Source organism: Anthonomus grandis, chromosome 23 (genome assembly GCF_022605725.1).
Source record: "Anthonomus grandis grandis chromosome 23, icAntGran1.3, whole genome shotgun sequence".
Classification (NCBI taxonomy): Eukaryota; Metazoa; Arthropoda; class Insecta; order Coleoptera; family Curculionidae; genus Anthonomus; species Anthonomus grandis.
Genome location: NC_065568.1, coordinates 410,120 through 432,968, shown reverse-complemented (window position 1 = coordinate 432,968; position 22,849 = coordinate 410,120). Strand labels below are relative to the sequence as shown.

General features: G+C 32.2%; 1 protein-coding gene across 1 annotated transcript; it reads left to right on the top strand.

The window, feature by feature from the left end:
- The first annotated feature begins 4,622 nt into the window (after positions 1-4,622).
- Positions 4,623-11,810, top strand: LOC126749281 (uncharacterized). The gene is made up of 5 exons (XM_050458976.1): positions 4,623-4,806; positions 9,643-9,751; positions 9,810-10,882; positions 10,948-11,011; positions 11,256-11,810. Exons 2-5 carry the CDS (start codon positions 9,646-9,648, stop codon positions 11,510-11,512), a joined length of 1,500 nt encoding a protein of 499 aa, XP_050314933.1. The 5' UTR covers positions 4,623-4,806; positions 9,643-9,645; the 3' UTR covers positions 11,513-11,810.
- The last annotated feature ends 11,039 nt before the right edge of the window (positions 11,811-22,849 follow it).

Below are 22,849 nucleotides of genomic sequence, written 5' to 3'. Positions count from 1 at the left end.
TTATTATCTGGCATAAAATTATTATTTAATGTACCTACTTGGGAAAAATATGTAAATTGACAATACGTTAAATTATTTGTTTTTATAGCCACCAAACTAAATAAATTTTACATTATCAAAGTTTACGTAATTCAAGAACTAAATGGTTATTTTTTTTTGTATCTAACTCTTATTAAAGGTTGTTTTGGTACGATCGGTTTCATTAGGATTTATTTTTAAATCAAAGTCAAAAGTTTGTGTGAAAAAATGCATATATTACTGTTACTAAACGTAACAACTAAAGATAGACATAACTACTAAGTAATGACATGTTTGAATTTTTAATGATTGATTACTACCTTTTTGACGTTTTTGTTATTTTGTCAGACTAATAATAACATTACCAAAGACATTATAAGTAATAAACGTAATGTTTCATTCATAACCAGCCCAAAAATGTGGAATTTTATTGTTTTAAAATTAGTAGTGAGAGAGAAAAGGATGGAGAAAGTGTTGTTAGTACCCCTTGGAAACAATGCATATTTTCAATTAATTTTTGTTTGGTTTGTTGCCAGTGGGGTAGAGCTTATGCACTAGTGCAAATAATATTATAATAATCGACAAATTTGTTATTTTCATTTTCCCTCCCTTACAAATCGGGTTAGGATTGTGTACTGTACAAATAATTTTCTATATCTATACGTGTTGTTTTCGTCGCTCCTGTGCAATTTTAAATAGAGGCGAAAAATGTCATTACATAATTAATTAACCTTAATATTTTTCATGTGATGACGCTGGTGGTATAAATACAAAAGTCTTTTGCTGTTTAAACGTAAACAAATAAACTTACCGATGAAACGTTAATTTGGATTTTAATGCTCTACTCTCTTTACTACACAAGAATGCACCATGTTCGTTTATTTTGGCATTAATTTTCTCCAAAAAAGTACGAAAACAACGAAAAACTGATAAAACACACTCTAAATACAAAACACGCCCTTAGACTCAATAATTTAAAGCGTTTATTTGTTTTAATTCCTTGGCAACATCGCTCGGGATTCATTCATTCATAATTTTTGACGGAACTCGAAAAATAGTAAAACCTGCGTGAGACTGTAGCGCAACGTTGCCGAAGTGACTAAATTTTTTAATGCTCCAAGATATTTTTGTTTTGACTGCTGCTTTTATTAATATTTTTGCTTTTAAATTAAGTCGATTTTTCTATGAATTTTATTAATTTTCGATTTGTTTTTTTTCATTATAACCTCAGTTATGTTTCCGACTCAATTAACCTTTAAAAGGTATTACATTTTTTAATACTTAAAAAGCGGATAAATAGCTCTGGCAAAAGTGCAATATTGTAAAAGAAGGACAAAAGATGGAGAGGAAAATATATTTTGCCATTTTAAAATGTAAACAATGTAGTCTCTTAAGCTGGATTTATACAGACAAATAAAGTAAAATAAAAATAAAATAAGAGTTAAATGTACAAAAGTTCCATAACGCATTTATATAGCAAAATAATATAAGAATAAAATAAGAAGTTGACCAAAATCCAACTTTCATATTTTATTTTATGTGAAAACGAAACTGCGCACGTTATTTTGGTCACAACACACCCTCTCAAGACAGAGAGGTACTATAACCTGGCATGTAATTGGTTACCCTTATTTCTTATTTGTTATTTTATTATATATATAAATATATATTTTATATATATATTTTTATTTTTCGGACATTAAAAAAACATTAAACCACTTCCACGCTTTGTAAAACAACTGTCTACCGAACAGTCGACATTTTAATATAATAGTGTTAGAAACAGTCCAATTTAATTTTTTTTTTAAATAATAAGAATTATGCCACTGGTTTTATAAATGTTCGTCAGAGCCAATAAATCAAACACCAGACTCTTACATCAACACGTATAATGCTTAAAATGTTACAAAAGATACCGGATTATAATAAGTTGCAAACCATACTTATTTTAATTTAATTTTAATTAATTAATACTACGTCTAAAGTCTTTACGAAACCAAACCGAATCGCACCCCGGTCGATAAGTGATCCCCTAAAAACATCTGTCGTTCAAGTATCCGGTCCCCCTCCCATGCCCTGCATTTTTCTCTCCAATTCCAAAAATGCCGATGGGGTACTTTTGAGAAAACCCAGCGGCGGCGATTGATTTTGATTGTGTTTTTTTTTTTAGATGTACTCTAACAATAGATTATAATAATTTGCCAGTCCACTGAGTCCACCCGGTACAACTAGTAATAAAACGCTCGCACATCAAAACGATTTAAACTCTACTCACTGTATAACCCAACAGATTCGGTTGTAGGAGCGTCGCCCGGCAAATGAAGTGAGGGGCGGTGAATAGGTAATTCGGCACGTGGAGCCGAGTGAAGCAACTTGTATTTTATTCAGTAAACTTTGTAAATATAAAAATGTTTTAAAAAACAAGACGCCATCTCGACGTTTTTTTTTGATCTGTCTATTCTCCGCTGACGTGTTCGGTCAGTCACTCCCCTCCGTCGCGTCATTGGGCAGCCATTCCGCCGTTGCCACTTCCTCGATCTCGGACTCAACAACAGTTAAACTTCAATGCTACACACATTATGCTTATCATACTGTAACGAAATTCGGGAACACACTTTTATTGTCAACGTCAAAAAAACACTAACCTAACTCGCTTTGACTGTCGTTTAATTGTTTCCAAGGTAAAAACTGACTAAACAATTAAAACTGAATGATTTGTCACGAAGCGCGTCCTTTTTAAAACCCGATGGAACAGTTTCGAAATATTTAGAATTATTTTGTTTATATAGTTTTTGCCCAAAGAGACCAATAATTTTAGGAGAATACTGACAGTCAAAGCAAGCAAGTATACAAATTCTAGAAAATTAGAACTACAGGGATTTACAATAATATAACCTAAATAACCTAAATTGGGGCCAAAATGGGGCTCTCAAACAAGATGAACTACCTAAAAACTAAACACTATAGATGAAAATAATAAACCAAACGTAAGTAGAACCCTAAAGAAACCCTACGAATCAACTTTAACTACACAATACTAATAAAATTGTACAAAAACTAGCAGAATAATTAACGTATTTACATTTTCATAATACTGCTCCCCTCTCAAGTTTGATCGTCCCGATCAAACATGGGACCACCTGAGTCATGATAGGGCGCTAGCCGGACGATGTTTACAATTTTCATCTTCGCTGTCGGATGTCGCTGGATACGGTACACCACGTCGTTGATTCTGGTGACCACATTGAATGGACCTTCCCAATCCTTCTGGAGCTTTGGTGACTTGCCCTTCGTCCTCCGTGGATTGTATAACCAGACTTTATCCCCAGGATTAAAACCGGTAAAATTTGCCTTTATATCATAACGTGATTTCATTCTGTTACTTTCTAGATGAAGTTTATCCCGTGCTTGTTCGTGAACAATTTGTAAACGCTCTTGTAAATGGTCGACGTACTCCTCCAGGGTTTCAGACTTATGGGGTCTTCCAGTAATAATGTCCAAAGGTAAACGAAGTTCATCACCGTAGACAACTTTTGCCGGGCTTTTTCCAGTTGACTTGTGGATAGAAGAACGATATGCCAATAGGAATGGTTGTATACAGGTATCCCAGTCGGTTTGCTTAGAGTTTACTACCATCCTTAAATAGGTTTCAAATGTGCGGTTAAATCTTTCAACCATTCCATCAGACTGAGGGTGTAGTGGGGTTGTACGGGTCTTATTGATTCCCAGCAACTGGCATACTTGTTGGAATATTTGTGACTCAAAGTTCCTTCCTTGGTCTGAATGTATCTCTCTGGGTACACCAAATCGACAAATCCAGTTCTGGAACAGCACTTCAGCTACTGTCGTTGCTTCTTGGTTTGGAATCGGATAAACCTCGGGCCACTTACTAAAGTAATCCATAGCAACAAGAGCATATCGGTTTCCGGAACTACTAGTAGGAAAGGGTCCTGCTACGTCTATGGCAATTCGTTCAAAAGGTGCACCAACAAGATACTGCATCATCTTTCCTCTTGTCCGGGTTTTTGGGCCCTTGCTTGACGAACACTGCTCACACTGTCGGCACCAGCGTTCAACATCTTGATGAATGTTCAGCCAGTAAAACCGTTCTCTCACTTTTGCCAAGGTCTTACTAACTCCAAAATGTCCTCCGCCGACACCGCCATGAACAGCTTCAAGGACTTCCGGAATACGTTTTCGAGGAAGGACTGTCAGATATGTCTTTTCTTTTCCATCTACGCTCTCCCAGACTCTTTTTAATAATCCATCTTTTATAACCAATGAATTCCATTGAGACCAATAAGCTTTAAGTTCTGGAGATTTGTCAGAAATGTCTTTCCATTCTGCACTACAAAAAATAGCAGTAAATTCACATACATTTTAAGCCAGATATTCCTTAAATATAAGTAACTTGTTATGCCATGTTATTTTTCATTTATAAAATAAGGATTTTTCACTGGTATTTCTATTTCAGTAAAATTTATGGTAAATATACTTTGTAATTATCATTTTCTAAGTAAAAATACTCTATATATATTGTAAATTATTATTTACAAATTTCCGTAATTTTTTACGGAATATATTATGTAATTATGTCAAGCCACTGGGTGCGTCAACCAGTTGACATAGGGTTTTGACGGTATCGCATAACTTATTACTGAGACGGGAACCGACAGGTTTAAACTATTAATAACAGAATATAAAGTGCATTCAGTTTATTTTATTCGCAAACAAGGCATCATTTTGACGAGGCTCTCGATTTTGTTCTGTTTTCAGTGAAAAGATAAGGTAAGTACAATGTTTATTTGCAAAATTTGTAGTTTTTCTTTACGTTCAATTTGTGCTTATAATAAGCATCAATTTTTACATCGAAACTCGCATGGTGCTATGTTTTTTTGTATGTTTCCTAATTGTAGGTTAGAACTGCTAAGTTACAAAGGCTTTAAAAAACATTTAACGCGTATACACAAAAACGACCAATTATCGGTTAGTCCTATTTTTAAGTGTTCTGCGCCCCAATGTGCCTATAAAGGCGATCAAAAACAAATTTTTGCCCATATATGTAAACATTTAAATCAAGGATTAGAACTAAAATGTCCATTAAGGACCATTTGCAAATGCAAAAATTTGTTTTCTAATAAAGGCAACATGTACTCCCATGTTATGAGACGACACAAAGATAATACTAATTATACGAAATATAGGTCACATTCATATGTTAAAAATTTAACGCAGTCGGATACATCGAATTTTGAAGATGATTTCGGTTACGACATTGGGGAAACCGAAACTACAAATAACCAGAATTCGTCATTAGAGGAAATCGAAAATTTAAGCCTAAATTTATTAGCTAAAACGTTTTTAACTCTTCAGGCGAAATTTATGATAACTGAAGAGGCTTTGAATACTGTTATCAATTTATTTAATGATCTTAACCTATTAAATCTCCAATATACAGAATTAAAACTTAAACTTGATAATAAATTTAACCCAGATATATCTGAATATTTAAAGAAATCTTTGCTTCATTTAGCAAACAATCCTGAAAATGGGGTACTTAGAAGTTCCTATCTAAGAAAAATATTTTATAAAACAAAATTTAACTTTGTTGAACCTGTTAAAATAAAAGTGGGTCAAAATAATGATCGAGATTGTTTTTTCTATTACATACCAATATTAGAGACTATAAAAATGTTATTAAAGAATAAAAGTATTCTAGAGCAAGTTTTTAGAACTTCTGATATTAAAAACAATATTTATAAAGATATTATAGATGGAAAAGTGGTTCAAAGTAATAATTTTTTTAAAGAAAACACATTTTCTTTAAAGCTTATTTTATATCAGGATGCATTTGAATTATGTAACCCTTTAGGATCATCTCGTGGTAAACACAAAGTTGTTGGTATATACAGGGTGTCTCACGACGAATAGACGCGATCGATATCTCGGAAACTAATTTTTCAAAAATTTTTAAAATTTAGCAACATGGCACAGTCGATGGGGGCTACACAACTAAAATATTTTGACAGTTGTGACGTTTCCGGTTATACCGGAAGTAGGTGTCAACTTCGTTATTTTAAATAGAACACCCTGTATATTTTTACATTTTTGGCTTTTACGTGAAATTCTAAGTATATTTTATGTATATGTCCTATACCTAAGTGTAACCGTTTTTGACATATTTTTAATTTCATGTGAAAAACTATGTTTATAAGCCCTAACATAATTACCGATTACTCCCTTTTAGTAGCCTTTATTTAATGGTTAGTTTTGGTTTTATTTTAGAGAAAGGACCACTTTAAAAGACTATTTTAATATTTGGCTAAAAAAAAGATACAGGGGGGTCAAAAACTAGCATTAAAAATTAAAATGAAAAAATCATTAAAAGTCAATTTTTCTAAATGGAAACCCCCTATTTTTATAATTTTTTCATAAAGATAATTAAAAATGAGGTTAACTTTGTATAAGGTTATCTAGTCCAAAAATTGATAGTTTCCGAAATATTGGCAGTTTAAATTTGGCTAATATTAAAAGCCTTATAGTTATAACACGGCTTAAGGATTGTTGATTAGTTGGGCATGACGGTTGTCATAGTAACCGCTAGAAGCGGCAGTAAGACAATGGATTATATGCATTAAATTTATAAGTTACTTGCTATTTAAGTTTTCTTCGTAAAAGTGTAATTTAATTAAAAAGTGTACATTTCTGTTATAATCCATTATCTTACTGCCGCTTCTAGCGGTTACTATGACAACCGTCATGCCCAACTAATCAACAATCCTTAAGCCGTGTTATAACTATAAGGCTTTTAATATTAGCCAAATTTAAACTGCCAATATTTCGGAAACTATCAATTTTTGGACTAGATAACCTTATACAAAGTTAACCTCATTTTTAATTATCTTCATGAAAAAATTATAAAAATAGAGGGTTTCCATTTAGAAAAATTGACTTTTAATGATTTTTTCATTTTAATTTTTAATGCTAGTTTTTGACCCCCCTGTATCTTTTTTTTAGCCAAATATTAAAATAGTCTTTTAAAGTGGTCCTTTCTCTAAAATAAAACCAAAACTAACCATTAAATAAAGGCTACTAAAAGGGAGTAATCGGTAATTATGTTAGGGCTTATAAACATAGTTTTTCACATGAAATTAAAAATATGTCAAAAACGGTTACACTTAGGTATAGGACATTATACATAAAATATACTTAGAATTTCACGTAAAAGCCAAAAATGTAAAAATATACAGGGTGTTCCATTTAAAATAACGAAGTTGACACCTACTTCCGGTATAACCGGAAACGTCACAACTGTCAAAATATTTTAGTTGTGTAGCCCCCATCGACTGTGCCATGTTGCTAAATTTTCAAAATTTTTGAAAAATTAGTTTCCGAGATATCGATCGCGTCTATTCGTCGTGAGACACCCTGTATATGACTCTCGCTAATCTTTTTCCCTGGAACAGAACCAGATTGGAACATATTCAGTTAGTCGCACTTATTTATGAGAAAGATTTAAAAAATTTTGGTTTTGATACAGTTTTAGGAGTTCTAATTAATGATTTAAAAGTTCTTGAAACAGAAGGCATTCTTATTAATAATATTTATTTAAAAGGCACAGTAGTGTCGTTAGTGGGAGATAATCTTGGAAGCCATCAAATCGGTGGTTTTATAGAATCTTTTAACACAGAAAATTATTTCTGTAGATATTGTTATATAGATAAATTTTCGATACCAGACACTAATGTCATTTTTCACTGGAGGAATATCGAGAGCTATAATTTTGATATTAGTATGGTGCCACTTACTGATAATCTAATGTATAGGGGAGTTAAAAAGGATTCTATTCTGAATTCGTTAACATATTTTCATGTATGTTCTCCTGGCCTTCCACCTTGTTTGGCTCATGATCTACTTGAAGGAATTGTAAGTTACGATCTTATGTTAATTATTACTTATTTGGTAAAAGATAAAAAAGTTTCTTTAAAATTTTTAAACGACTCTTTGAAGACAATTCGTTTTAAAAAGGAAAGTAAGACATCAGTTGCTGAAATAAAAATTTCAAATAAAATATTGGGTTCAGCTACTGAAATAATGTATATTTTGAATGTTTTGCCCTTTATTTTATATACAAAAGAAAGTTTATTAAGCAATTGCCAAAAATATGAACTTATTTTAATATTTCGTCAAATTCTTAATATATTGTTAGGTTTTGAAATATCCGTTAATCAAATTGCCATCTTAAGGAATTTAATTAAAGAATATTTAGAGCTACGAGTTGAGCTTTTTCCAGACGTTAAACTTAGACCCAAACATCATTTTCTCCAGCATTATCCAAAATTAGTTGCAATGTTTGGACCTTTGAGACACCTTTGGACGTTAAGGTTTGAAAGTAAACATAAATATTTTAAAGACGTGATTAGACATTCTCCAAATTTTAAAAATCCATTGTTTACGTTAAGCACTAAACATCAATACCTACAAGCTTTAACATATCTGTCTTGTGATCTGTATACTAACAACGCCAAATCCGATAACTTTATTCCATTTGACATAACCAATTTTTCTGATGAACTTTTATTTATTTTAACCAAAGCACATACCCTAAGTATGTTTCGATATATAACAGAAGACCTTAATTATAGAGGAATTACTTATAAAAGAGACATGAGTCTTTGTTATTACAAAGACATTGATACTTGTTATTATTCCCTTTGTAAAATTGTGCATATTTTAATTTCTGAAAACCTAAAAGAAATTTATTTTGTTGGCAAACAACTTATAATTGAGTACAATTCAAGGATTGGATTGTATGAAAAAGTTGAAAGTTACAAAAACAATAAAAGTTATGATATTTGCATTGCATATGATAAACTATTATGCTTTGAACCATTGCTAGAATTTGAAACATCTAAAGATACATCCGAAATTTTATTTTATTTTAAATCTGCACCTTTGGAGTTGTAGTTTTTTAAAATAAAAAATAAGCTTTATGTCTAAAACTACATTCACAACTATGAAATTAAAAATACGCAAAAATTTATTATTCTTTATATTATGTACAGGATGAAAATGCCAAAAACATTAAAAAGGGTTATTTGTTAAAAAAAAATATTTAATTTAAAAGTTTTATGAAAATACATATAGTAAAACTTAACTCTTAGCTTTTTAGATTTATTGAGTTAATATTTAAGAAATAATAAATTTTAATTGTTTTTGGTAAGCTTTCCTAACAATAACCAATAAGTTCTTAATTATACTATCCATTATGCGTATTCATAATTAGAGTATCTTTGAAATATGGTTTCATTTACAACTTTATTGATTTAACCCTTTGTTCAGGATTGCTGGTTTGTAATTAAAAAGTCTCATAATAAACATAAAATTAAGGTGGTCTAACATTTCTGTCAAAAAAGTTTTTAGGTTCTAAAAATGTTATGATAAAAGGTTGTGACTTTTTATATATTATACCGATATGTATATATTGTTTTATATAATTTTTAGTATGTATAAAATCAATATATACATATATTATAATATAAATGTATATAGTGGTAGGTTAAGAATTTATTAATTGCAATAATAGTTTTATAAAGTTTATTTGCCGCATGCATTTCATTTTAGAAAATGAAATCTCTTTTTAAAATTTGGACCCTGGATCGTAAGAAAAAAAGCTTCATTGTTGTTGATGATGAGGAGAGTGGCGATTTGTATGCCGAACTTATTTTAAAAGGTAAACGAGGTATTAATAGGTTTTTTTAAATACCTATGATTTAACAATTTTTTTTTAGCCTCCGCAAAGTTCGGAATTAATGGGTCATCATTGGTCTTGGAAGAAGATGGAACGCCTATAGACAACGAATGTTTAAGTTTTGTTAAAGAAAAAACTTTTACTTTATTGGCCAAGGATGAAAAGTGGTTCAAAATATCGTCCGAGTGTGGCAGTACATCATCTTCAATGGCTACTACCGTAACTGTGGAATCCGACTATTCGAAACTCACAGCCTCGGACGCAACGGGTAATTCTTCTATAGAAATAACAACAGTTACTGATTGTAACACCGAGTATTATTGGCACACTTTTGAAATTCCTTATGAAGCTCTAAGTGAGGAACATAAGCAATTACTGGAAAAAGGAGTGTGCCCTAAGCAAGTAAAATCTAACTTGGTTCATCTGATTGTAAATAAAATGAGGTCGTTAAAAAAAAATATACCAAGCAAAGCATTCAAAATAATAAGCAAAAAATTGATTGACAAATATCCTGTGGCTCTAAGGGATATCGACGAGGATGGAATTGTGTTAGGAGATGGAACGCATTCTCTTATGCACAAACTACAGGAACGCAACAATTATCTAAACAGGCCGCATAAAAATACTAATTTGCTTTCTGAAAATCCAGTTAAAACAAAAAAAAGACAAGTTAGTGCAAGTGCAGGTTGCACTAATTGGTCTCCTCAGTTACCAGCTATATCAGAAGAATATAAAAGCCGGGAAGAAATTTCATCGATAACAGAAGAAAATTTTGTAGATGTAATGGAAAAAAGTTATGCCGAACAAAGGCAGTTTCTGAACAGGCTTCCCCCACCATCCATAACAGAAATACAAGAGGATTGGCCAATTCTTCTTTCTAAAAAGGCAATTTTTTGGCACTTTTCAAAACTAACAAGCTGCGATATACACTTATTAGATCAGAGTAAAGGAAAAATTGAAAAGCTAGTACGCTATTGCCAAAAAACTACTAAGGGTAATGAAAATTCTAATCCTGACACAGAACCCATTAATGATCTTTTTCTCCAACTCTTAAAAGAATTAACTCAAAGATTTAAGGAAAAATTGGATGAAATTTACGTTAAATTTGATAAGGTAACTGTTTGTTTTATTTAGCTTTAAATAATATTTCCTTATATAGCATATTTTTTAAATTCCAGAATCTATTTGAATTGGTTGAAGAAGATTTGCCTATCACACCCGTCATTCTTCATATACAAAATGGTAAGAAACTATATATAATAATAATACAATTTTTCTAACTATATATAAAAAATAATAGTACATTCTTTCATAAATCATATTTTAACTTAAAATCAAAATTAACGATTAAGATTATATATTTAAGAAAATTATACCTACTATATAAAAAAAATATATTTTTTTAGTTAATATTTAAAAAAATGCCCATTCTTACATATTTTTATTTCAGATGCCAATTCTTATGTTAATGGTATTCTTATTTCAGACAATATATCTCATTTTTGGATATATTTGGAAAAACAACAAATATGTAGCGAGGGATACGAAGCCCTGGAAGAAGCTTTCAAAGTACTTTTTGCGATCTTTTTCAATTTAAATATTAAATATCCACCAAAAACATACGTAACGCTGGAACTCATACAACGCTACATATTTAAAATCCACCCGGACACTGGATCAAAATCCAAGAATGTAGCAGCAACGAAAAAAAAGATTTTTTCATTGTTAAATAAACTTGCATAATTTATAATAACTAAAAAAAAAATTATTCATTAAGAATGTTACTTTGTTTTCATTTTTTTATGTTTTTTTATTAACAATGAATAGAGTTTGACTTCTGTTGATTTTTCATAATTTTTAGAATAAATATACACAAAAATTTAAGTACTCTTAACTGTAGAAATGATATTTGGTTGTATCAACTTTTGTTAATAGTCTTTTAAACTATTAAATAAGGAGTTCTCAAAATATTAATAAAAATTTATTTTTTTTATTTTTAAATGTAATTATTCTAAAAATTATTTCCAATTGTTAAGGATGTTTTGTTGTTATTAAGGAGTTTTTTTTATAAGTTTTATAATATTAATAATTATTGGTTATTAAAAAATTAATCTTAGTTATTAAGCACTTTCTTTATTCATTCTCAATTTTTGGTTTTTCTTTTCAAACTGGTATTAATTATTTTATTAACAAATAATTTTCAAGAATAAGAATTTTGTGTTACAATTTTTAAAATACTCTTAATTACATATTAGGAATTAATTTTGTTACTTATAGGTATATGTATAAGGATTTTTTAAATAATTTTTTTCCATAATATCTAATTACATTAATTATTATTATAAGTTTAAGATTTATAACCATTTTATATTATTCTTTCTTTAAAAGAATATAAATTCTTTAATTTTTATTATTCTTGAAGCTGTTATTAATTATTATAAGAAAGATTTTTCTTGTATATATTCTAATTTTTATTTTCATAATTATTATTCACAAATTATAAACATGAAAAATATCAAAAGATAGCGGTTTGTGAAGTTGTTACTGGATTTAAGAAATAAATTTTTATTAACTTAATTTATACATGTATTTTTTTACAGAATATTACCTACATAAAATTCAATAACCAATATTTTAAAAATAAAACTAATAGTATATATATTACGTAAAATTTATCCTGAAAAATTTTAGTGCTTTCAGAAATACATTACGGAATAAGATTATTTTCAATTATAAGTTAGGTATATTTCATTCGAGGAAATACTGAATGTATACAGAAACTAAATTATTTTAAGGTGTATATTATGTAAAATTATGAGAAAAGAGAATATGCTTTTAGCAATATATTACGGAAAAAAATCATTTTCAATTATAAGTTAGGTAAATTTCAGTGGGAAAAATACTGATTATATACAAAAACTATATGAATTTAAGCTATATATTACATAAAAATTTACAGAACCAATAAAGGAAAAGTTTACAGTACAAATTACTTAAAACTGTCAAAATAAATATGCGGTAATTTTACGGTACTTTACGTGGGTCCCATTATGGCCAACGTAAAATTACTGAAATTTACATATATATTTTTTGTAGTGTGGTTTTGAAATTTCTCGAGATTTCAGTTCGTAAATAAGACCAAATACTGGGTCATCACACTGATCTTGGATTAAACTAGCTACATCCCACTCTTTAGAACTGTGAAGGCCAATACGATTACAAGTAAATATCTCTGGATGCTGTTTTGATTCCTTTTTAAAACAATGTTGACATGTTTCAATACAGGGTCTTCTCGACAAAGCATCGGCATTTTGGTGATATGCGCCTTTCCTATGTTCTATTGTAAAGTCATACTCTTGTAATCGTTGAAGCCACCTTGCTATTTGTCCTTCGGGGTTTTTAAACTGAAACAGCCATTTCAACGAAGCATGGTCGGTTCTAAGGATAAATCGTTGACCATACAAATATTTATGGAAATGTTCAATAGCTTTTACTGCTGACAATAGCTCTCGTCTAGTGACACAATAGTTTCTTTCTGGTTTTGATAATGTTTTACTGAAATAAGCTATTACTTGCTCGCCATCTTCATATTTTTGTGATAGAACGGCCCCAATTCCAACATTACTCGCATCGGTATCCAAAATAAAAGTTTGTCCAGGAATCGGATATGTTAAAATTGGAGATGTGCATAGTGCTCTCTTTAACTGTTGAAATGCTTCTTCACAGTCTGTTGACCAACTAAATACCACTTTGTCCTCCGTGAGCTTATGTAGAGGCTTTGCAAGATTAGCGAAATTTCTTACAAATCTTCTGTAATAGGTACAAAGGCCCAGAAAGCTTCTTAACTGGTGTTCGTCAGTGGGTCGTGGCCATTTTTCGATCGCCTCTACTTTATCTGGATCAGTCTTGACACCTTTTTCTGATATTACATGGCCAAGGTATCGAACTTCTTTTTGAAATAAGCAACATTTTTTAGGACTTAGCTTCAGGTTGGCCTCTCGCAGCTTAACAAATACCTTTTGAATATTCTTCAAATGATCTTCAAATGTTTTCCCCAGTATGATAACGTCATCCAGATAAACTAAACATGATTCCCAAGTCATTCCACGTAAAACTGTGTCCATAAGTCTCTCAAAGGTAGCTGGAGCATTGCAGAGTCCAAAGGGCATTACTGTAAACTGCCAAAGTCCTGTTCCAGTCGAGAATGCGGTCTTTTCCTTATCTTCTGGGTGCATCTTTACCTGCCAGTATCCACTCTTTAGATCGAGTGTTGAGAACCATTGTGAACCTGATAGCGTGTCCAGGGTGTCGTCAATTCTTGGTAGGGGATAACTGTCTTTCTTGGTAATATCATTCAGTCGCCGATAGTCTACACAAAATCTAGTGGATCCATCCTTTTTCTTCACTAGCACAACTGGAGATGTCCAAGGACTCTGAGAAGGCTCTATCACTCCTTGTGTCCTCATTTCTTGAAGCATTGAGGAAACTTCTCCTTGTTTAGCTATCGGAATTCTTCGAGGTGCTTGTTTAATCGGAGTATTGTCTCCAGTGTTAATTCGATGCTGCACCAAATCAGTTCTTCCCAGGTCTTTATCGTGCAAGGAAAACACATCTTGATTTTCTTCAAGAAGACGTCGCAATTTACTACACTGGTCCATGGTTAAATTGGCAGAAGATTCTTCAAATAGGTTTTGTAAACACACAGGAAAAGGTCTGTTTAAATAACGACTTCTATCAGCATTTTTCATGACTGCCACTACTTCAGAGCATACGCCAATGTTCTCTCCTTGTTTCAGGTGTTGATCATATCCTTTTAAATTTACCATTCGAACCAAAATAGTAGATTTCTTCTGCGTAGTTAACGTCTTGGCTGGAAAAATTCCTTGACCATATAGTTTGCATTTTTCCATGGGCTCAATCAAAACAGTTTCTCCCTCTTTTCCTCCAGTTGTAGCATAAACCACCACCTCTGAATTTCCTGGTATAGTAACATCCTTGAATAACTTAACGACTCTGGTATTTACTTTATCTTCATATAGGTGGTGCATAAAAATCTCTTCATTTCTCGTCGTCAATATCCGGTTATATACATCCATTTTAAACTGCTGAGCATTCATAACATCTAATCCTAATATGACATCATCCATGATTTCTGCCACTAGTACTGGCTGTTGGAATGTTGTTAAGCCAATGGTGACTGTAGCTTCGTGCAATCCAAGAATCGGGATCCTTTTTCCATTTGCAGACTCCAGAATTAAATTGGGTGGTGCTGAGAGCCTACAGTGTGCTACGATGTTCGGCTTCACGATAGTATGACTTGATCCTGTATCCACTACCATCTCACATTCACGGCCGCATATTTTTCCCGGTACTACCAAGCTCTCTCCAGGATGTGGCAGCCGGTTTAGTTTTATACGTGGGGCTTGGTAGCACCCAGCCAGCTTGAAGTTGAAGTTTTCCTGGTTCCTTGGATCTCTTAAAGGCTTGGGGCATTGACGTTTAAGGTGCCCCTCCTCATTGCAATTCCAGCATTGCAATGGTCTTTTAGGTTTCCTCGCTAATAATGATGCAAGCTTCTTTAGGCGGTCTTCGAGATCACTTTCCGAAGTTCTGATTTGTCTTATTCGTGTCTGCCTTCTAGTTGCTTGAAAAGCTGCCTCATACTCTAGTCCATGGGCCAAAGCTTCTGATATACTTTTATGATGAGCCATCCTTAGAGCGTGGTTAGTATCTGGATCTCGAACTCCGTCAATAAAACAATTTATAGAAATTTGTTCTCGGAACTCTGTTGGGGCTGAAGGGTAAGCCAGATTTACTAATCGAGCAACATCGGCCTCAAACTGTTGGAGTCCTTCCTCGGGTTGTTGTCTTCTAGATTTCAATTGAGCCTGGTACACTTGTTGTAGATGGGCTTCACCGTATCTCATCTCTAAGGTACGCACCAGTACGTCGAAATTGAGCTGATCCTCAGATGGCACCATTCTTAATATTTCTGTAGCTTCTCCTCTAAGGCTTAGCTTAAGATTGATTGCCTTTTCTTCGTTATCCCAGCGATTTCCCCTAGCAGCGGCCTCAAATTGATTCAAATAGGTACTCCAAGCTTCTTTGCCGTCGAACTTTGGTGGCTTTACTTTCATCATTGTTTGCATTCCAGGATCGGGATGAAGAGGAGTCCGTTTTACTTTCATCTCTAGTTCTTGAATCTTTTTTTGTACTTGCCCCAATTCTTCTTCTACTGTTGCTTCAAAGTTAGTCATTAATTGTTTCTGATTCTTCTCCAGATCTTCTTTAAGTTGTAAAACTCGTTCCTTATGTTTTCTGTCTCGTTCCTCCTGCTCCTTTTTAAGATTATTTTTTAAATTAAGTAAGTCATCTTTCATGGTTCGAATCAGGTCTTTATTTTCTTTCTTTAGGTCATCTTTCATGGTCCTTATCAGGTCTTCATTTTCCTTCTTCAGGTCAGATTTAATTGTCTTTAGTAAATCTTCCTGTTTCTTGTCTCGCTCTTCTTGTTTGCGGTCTCGTTCTTCTTGTTCTTCCTTCAGTTTACGGTCTCGTTCTTCTTGTTCTACTTTTTGCTCGTCAAACTTCCTTAATAGCAGCTCCATCAATTTCTCGGTCTCCATCTTGGCCTGACTTCTTGTTAAAGGCATCCACTAAAATGAGCTTCCAAATATCCTTTACTTCTGACACCAATTGTAACGAAATTCGGGAACACACTTTTATTGTCAACGTCAAAAAAACACTAACCTAACTCGCTTTGACTGTCGTTTAATTGTTTCCAAGGTAAAAACTGACTAAACAATTAAAACTGAATGATTTGTCACGAAGCGCGTCCTTTTTAAAACCCGATGGAACAGTTTCGAAATATTTAGAATTATCTTCATTGTTTTTGCCCAAAGAGACCAATAATTTTAGGAGAATACTGACAGTCAAAGCAAGCAAGTATACAAATTCTAGAAAATTAGAACTACAGGGATTTACAATAATATAACCTAAATAACCTAAATTGGGGCCAAAATGGGGCTCTCAAACAAGATGAACTACCTAAAAACTAAACACTATAGATGAAAATAATAAACCAAACGTAAGTAGAACCCTAAAGAAACCCTACGAATCAACTTTAACTACACAATACTAATAAAATTGTACAAAAACTAGCAGAATAATTAACGTATTTACATTTTCATAATAATACATGTAAAAGCTACTTTGTGAACAATTTATTTTTTGAGGATGTTTTTCCATGATTTAGGTGTAATTAAATAGTAATACATAAATATTAATAAACATTATTTATTACAAATAATACTTATTAATATTCATGAGTAAATTATATATTTTTTACATATATTTAAATTTAAAAAAATCAAATTTTTTTTATTCAAATAGAAATTACAACATATTATTATATTTTAGGTAAAAAGATAAACAAGTTATATAAAAAAGATTTTTTACTGTCCATTTTTTTTAAAATTTTTCTGCTTTTTTCTAAATTTTTCTGCTGCATACTTTTTTATCCTGTCTGATGAGCATGAACTTACAGTTTGCTTTCCTTTTAAAATGTTATTTATATTTTTTAAGTATATAAAAATATGAAAGTTACAGACATAAGTGCAAATTAATTTGAAAAGATCATGTTGACCACAATTAGGTCTCTCTTGCTCGCAAACATTTTTTAATATAAGATTTAAAGCTTCTGTAACATTTTTGATGTGGCATATTTGAGGCAAAATCTCACTAAGTGAGAAAATTATTTCCTGAAATAAAATATTAAATTTACTAGAAGGGACTAAAAGTGCTCTTGGAGAATATGCTCTTGCATCAATTAAAAAAGACTCTTCTGCATTTCTGTGCCCTCCGAGTAATTGGTCACGACATTGCTTACACACTTTAATTATTTTTAACACCTTTTTTGCCACAAAACCAGCAACATATGTTAACTTTCCTTTTTTTAATAAAGAGACAGATTCAGGCTTAAATTCCGACATTGTTATTGCAGAAAACTTGATTTTAGGTTTTTGTATGTCTATATTGGAAGTTAGAAGCATATGTTTGAGGTTATCTAATGCTTCTAAGTTATCTGATTCACAATTATAAGAAGCAGTATGACTGGCAAAAAAGTTATTAATAATTAATGATTTACAAAGCCGCTTACATTTGGGTTCACATTTCGGATCCCATGGCTTCTAATTGCCTTAAAGAAATTTTCTAAAGGATCCTGATTTAAATTACGCAGACACAGAAATTTAATATCCTCTTTGTAATTGTTCCCATAAATAAATGAATCCCTTTATTGTGTGAGTCCAATTTTTTAAGGATGGTGGCACAGTCTTAACTTTTTTGGAATTCACAAAATATGCTGTTTCCAAAACTTTAATTGCGTCTCTCCAGAACTCCAAATGTAGAGACTTTGAAGTAAGAGCACATCTTAAATCTTTCCCTCTACTGGGTTTAATGGAACTACCATTAACACTGTCAAAAAGTTTGTCCATAAATAGGATGAATTCTGCTGTTCCTTCTGCACTTTGGGGCATCTGGTCTTCTTCATTTTTTTTATTATTAGCAGCTAGTCTCTTAATAACTGGTGCCACATTGTTGCTAAAAATTTGGGCAGCCATAGAAACCTTCATTTTTTTGAAATTCTCAATGTGGTTGATGGTCAGCTTCTTACAGAGTTTGTAATCATCATCTTCCAGGGTCTCAATTTCATACAGTTTTTTAATGTAAATCCATCTGGCCTCTTCACTTTCTGATTTCCTCCATTGAAAACTCAAAAAACTGTTTTTAAATAAATTATTCCTCATACCCTTTAGTAAATGAGGTGGTGGTTTCTTCTCCCCTTCTTAAAAAGTGACTCTTTGTTTCATTGTATAATTTATTGATTGCAGCAACATTTGGCCCACCCTGATCACAAATTATAGCTTTTACAGTAAGACCAATATTTTGGCAAGCCATTACCACTTCTTTTATTCTTGCTGCCAATATACCACTTTTCATACCCCCTTCATTGAAGTAGTAGGCTAAGGGCTGCATCCACTTATTGCAAATTCCCCTGGCCATAAACACCATGACTTTGTCGGCAATCAAAGGTACTCTTTCCTCGCCTCCATTGTCTTGAAAACCATCAACTTCATCTTTTTTTTTATTATATTGCAGGTTCACATCCAGAGCCATCTCATCAAATATGATGGTACAAAATTTTCGTTTGTAATCCATATTTTTAATTTTGGATTTTAAAGACTCCATAATAGTTGCATTTATGCCTGTATTAAATGGTATTTTCCCTAATATATTAGTTACGGGTTTTCTTGATGGAACTGCAAAAAATCTCCTATAGTTTTTAGGGCTCTGTTTTAAAAATGATAAAAAGAGAATTTTCTCATCTAAAGTATACCTTCTGCCTTTAGGTTTCAAACGCTGACACCTTAGTTGTGACATTAGAAAATCCACTGTAGGCTTATTAAGATTAGCCTGTAAAAATTCTCTTGAATAGGTAACAGATTCCATGTGCTTCACTTTCTTTTTAAGGGTCATACAACTGAAATTCAACCTTTTTTCAGTTTTTCTGAGGTCAGAAGCTATTCTATACATTTTCCTGGCCTTTGGAGTTAGCTCTATTGCTCTCCTTGTGCTTGTGTAGCATAACAAGCTACTACGCTTGCTAAGATCTGAAAATAAAGAAAATCTTTTAGTCAAAAGCTCTTTATTTAAAAAAACAAGTACAAGAAGAAAGATAAAAGAAAGTTGCCGTAAATAATGAATTTAGTGTTAAAGGAGTTTTTAAACATCATGCTCCAAAGAGATATACATACATATACAGATAGAATTAATATGTATAAACTAAAAACAGATCTTTTAAAGCAAACTCAACACACATTCAAGTAAGAGAAGTAAAAAATAACTATCGGAATAAGAATAAAGAACTTACTTGATGTCTTAGCAGGAGTGCATAATTTGTCTTGAGCAGGTTTGTGTATGGGTGTTGTACAACGAGGTACTGGGGTGACTGATCTGGGAGTATGAGAAGTTGATGGCAACTCACTTAAACTATTAATTTTTCCACTTTCTGGATTATTAGCTTCTACAAAAGGGTTTTCCATCAGATTTTCCAAGATTACCTTTGTAAATAAATTTTAGTTAAATCATTGTTTTTAATACACATTATAACAAAGTCAATTAAGTATTATTTATTTTCTAAGAAAATTGAATAGGTTTAATTCAAAATTCAAAATCGATATTTAATCCTATAAAAGATGTATCCTACCTTTGTTTATATTATGAACTCCCAGATGTAAAGAGGGAATCGCATCCTGTCTTATTGTAGATTTATATCTACTACCTATGAACTGCGCCTCTGGTCCAAAATGAACATTGCAAACCCGGTATGATTTTCGCACTTGATCCTTGGACTTTTCTCTTAGATCACTTCTCCCAATCCTCTCAATCCAGATATCGTACAACTATAAAAATATATATAACAATACATAAGTACAGTAGTGGCAGAAAGTAGAGCAACTTCTTTATTTTAAACACATCTATTTTATTTAGTAAGAAAATACAATCATATTGGAAATATCATACCAATAAGATCTAAGCATTATAAATCTATCAACAACTTAACTTAATATTCTTTGTTTATATTTTTTATGTACAAAAATTAATTCTGGGGCGGAAAAAAGTAGAGCAACTTTTTAAGAATTGATGTTTTTCTTTTAGTAAAAACTGAAATACAATTACAATTTTAGTATTTTGTAAAATATCCATCATTTTTGATAACTTCCTCACAACGGTGGCGCATAGATTGCAGTAACCTAGAAATTATTACTGGGTCCATATTAATCCAAGCTTCGTGTAATGCATTGAATAATTCGTCCTTATTTTTGTAAATTTTCCCCCTTATTTTCCTATCCAAAATTTCCCATAGGTTCTCGATGGGGTTTAAATCTGGTGATTGACTTGGCCAGTCCATTACTTGAATATATTGCTGTCTAAACCAAGCCTCTACATATTTAGAAGAATGCTTTGGATCATTGTCCTGCTGAAAAATGTGCCTAAGGGGCATTTTCTCGTCTGAATATGGAACCATTTCATTTTCCAGAATATCTTTGTACATAAATCTATCCACTATCCCATCAATTTTATGAAGTGGCCCCATTCCGAAACCGGAAAAGCAGCCCCACACCATAACTGATCCACCACCATGTTTTACTGTTGGACAAGTGTATCTGGGATTTAACCTTTGGTTTGCAGGACGTCGAACATATGCTATTCCATCACTTTGAAACAAATTAAACTTTGATTTGTCGCTGTAATATTATCTTTTTCCAGTCATTAATTGTCCAGTGCAAATGAGATCGAGCAAAAAGAAGACGGGATCGTCTGTTTTTTGCAGATAATAAGGGCTTTTTTGCTGGACGTCTTGCAAATAATTTGGCCTCGCATAATCTACTTCTTATTGTCCTTGAAGATACCTGAACGCCTAATTCTTCTGATAAACGCTGCTTTATTTTACTTGAACCCAAAAATGGATCACTCTGAGATATTTTCAAAATTTGTTTATCTTGATATTTATCGGTTTTTCTTGGTCTTCCTGTTTTTTTTCTAGGTAAAACATGTCCATGCTTCACATAACGTGAAATTATTCGCGATACTATAGATTTATTCAAACTAAACCTTCTTGCAATATTGATTCGTTTTTCACAATTTTTGTGACCGTCTATAATTCGTGTTTTTAAATCAACGGATAAAGGCCGTCCTCTAGGCATTGTAAACTAACTTTGCTTTTAATGCAACCGGTAAACAGCTGGAATTAAACTAATGTTATTCGATTTGTAAGTTCTAAGAAAAATGTTGCTCTACTTTTTGCCAGGTACACAAATTCGTATCAGTTTAAAAATAAAAAGAAATATTTAGAAGGTGAATTCTTATCTGATTTAAGACTACCTACTTGACCAAAAGTATTGTGGATAAATATCATTGTTATTCCTTTGTTAGTTGTCAAGAAATTTTATTTTTTTTAAAGTTGCTCTACTTTCTGCCACTACTGTATATTTATAGGTATAGTAAACAGGACATTTAAGTAGTTTTTTGTAAGTAGTTTATGATTGAGTTGAAGATAAAATGACTCTTTTGGAAACAGATAAATTTAAAAATATAATTTAAACTGAGGCACTTAATGCCCATTAGTTTTAAATAACATTTTTGTTGTTAGTGAGTTAGGTCAGACACCTCATATGTCAAATTTTAACATTTATGTCATATATTTTTTGATTTTTAGTTTTCAATCTAGAATGCCATGACTGGACAATATAATAAACTGCATATCTTGGACCACACCTCTGACCAAGTAATAAAAAAAGCAATTCTTTATAAAGGGTTTTCCAATAAGGGCGGGTCGATGTTGAAATGGAATAAAACAAGCTGTATCTGAGATATTAACAAAATTATTTTTTTATTTGAAAGGCCAACTTATGCCATTATGTATGGAATATGACATCATTCAAATGTCCGCCGCGGCTTCTCACGGTGGCTTGGATTCGAGTGGTCCAATTTACAATTACTCTGCTGCATAAATCCGGCTGAATTTGAGCAATGGCCTGGGTTATGTTGACTTTCAGGGCATCGGTGGATTGCGGCTTATTGGCATAGACCTGGGACTTTAGAAAACCTCACAAGAAAAAGTCTAGCGGGGTCAAATCGCAAGACCTTGGTGGCCAACTGTGTGGCACGTAGCGCCGTCCTGCTGGAACCACATGTCGTCTATGTCCATAATGTTCAATTCGGGCCAAAAGAAATTGGTTATCATTGATCGGTACCGCTCCCCGTTGACAGTGATGGCCTCACCGACATTGTTTTGAAAGAAGTACGGACCAATGACGCCGCCGGCCCAAAATCCGCACCAAACCGTAACTTTTTGTGGATGCATTGCCACCTGGTGAATCTCGCATGGGTTGGTGTCGTCCCATATACGGCAATTTTGTTTGTTAACGAAGCCATTCATCCAAAAATGTGCCTCGTCACTAAAGATGATTTTTCGGCCAAAATTAGGGTCAACTTCCAAACATTCTGAAGCCCAGT

Bases quoted from the DNA above. Each gene is read 5' to 3' on its own strand.
- LOC126749281 (XM_050458976.1), top strand. From the start codon at position 9,646: ATGAAATCTCTTTTTAAAATTTGGACCCTGGATCGTAAGAAAAAAAGC. The intron at 9,752-9,809 runs GTAAACGAGGTA...ATTTTTTTTTAG, and splicing joins TGCCGAACTTATTTTAAAAG to CCTCCGCAAAGTTCGGAATT. The intron at 11,012-11,255 runs GTAAGAAACTAT...TTCTTATTTCAG, and splicing joins CATTCTTCATATACAAAATG to ACAATATATCTCATTTTTGG.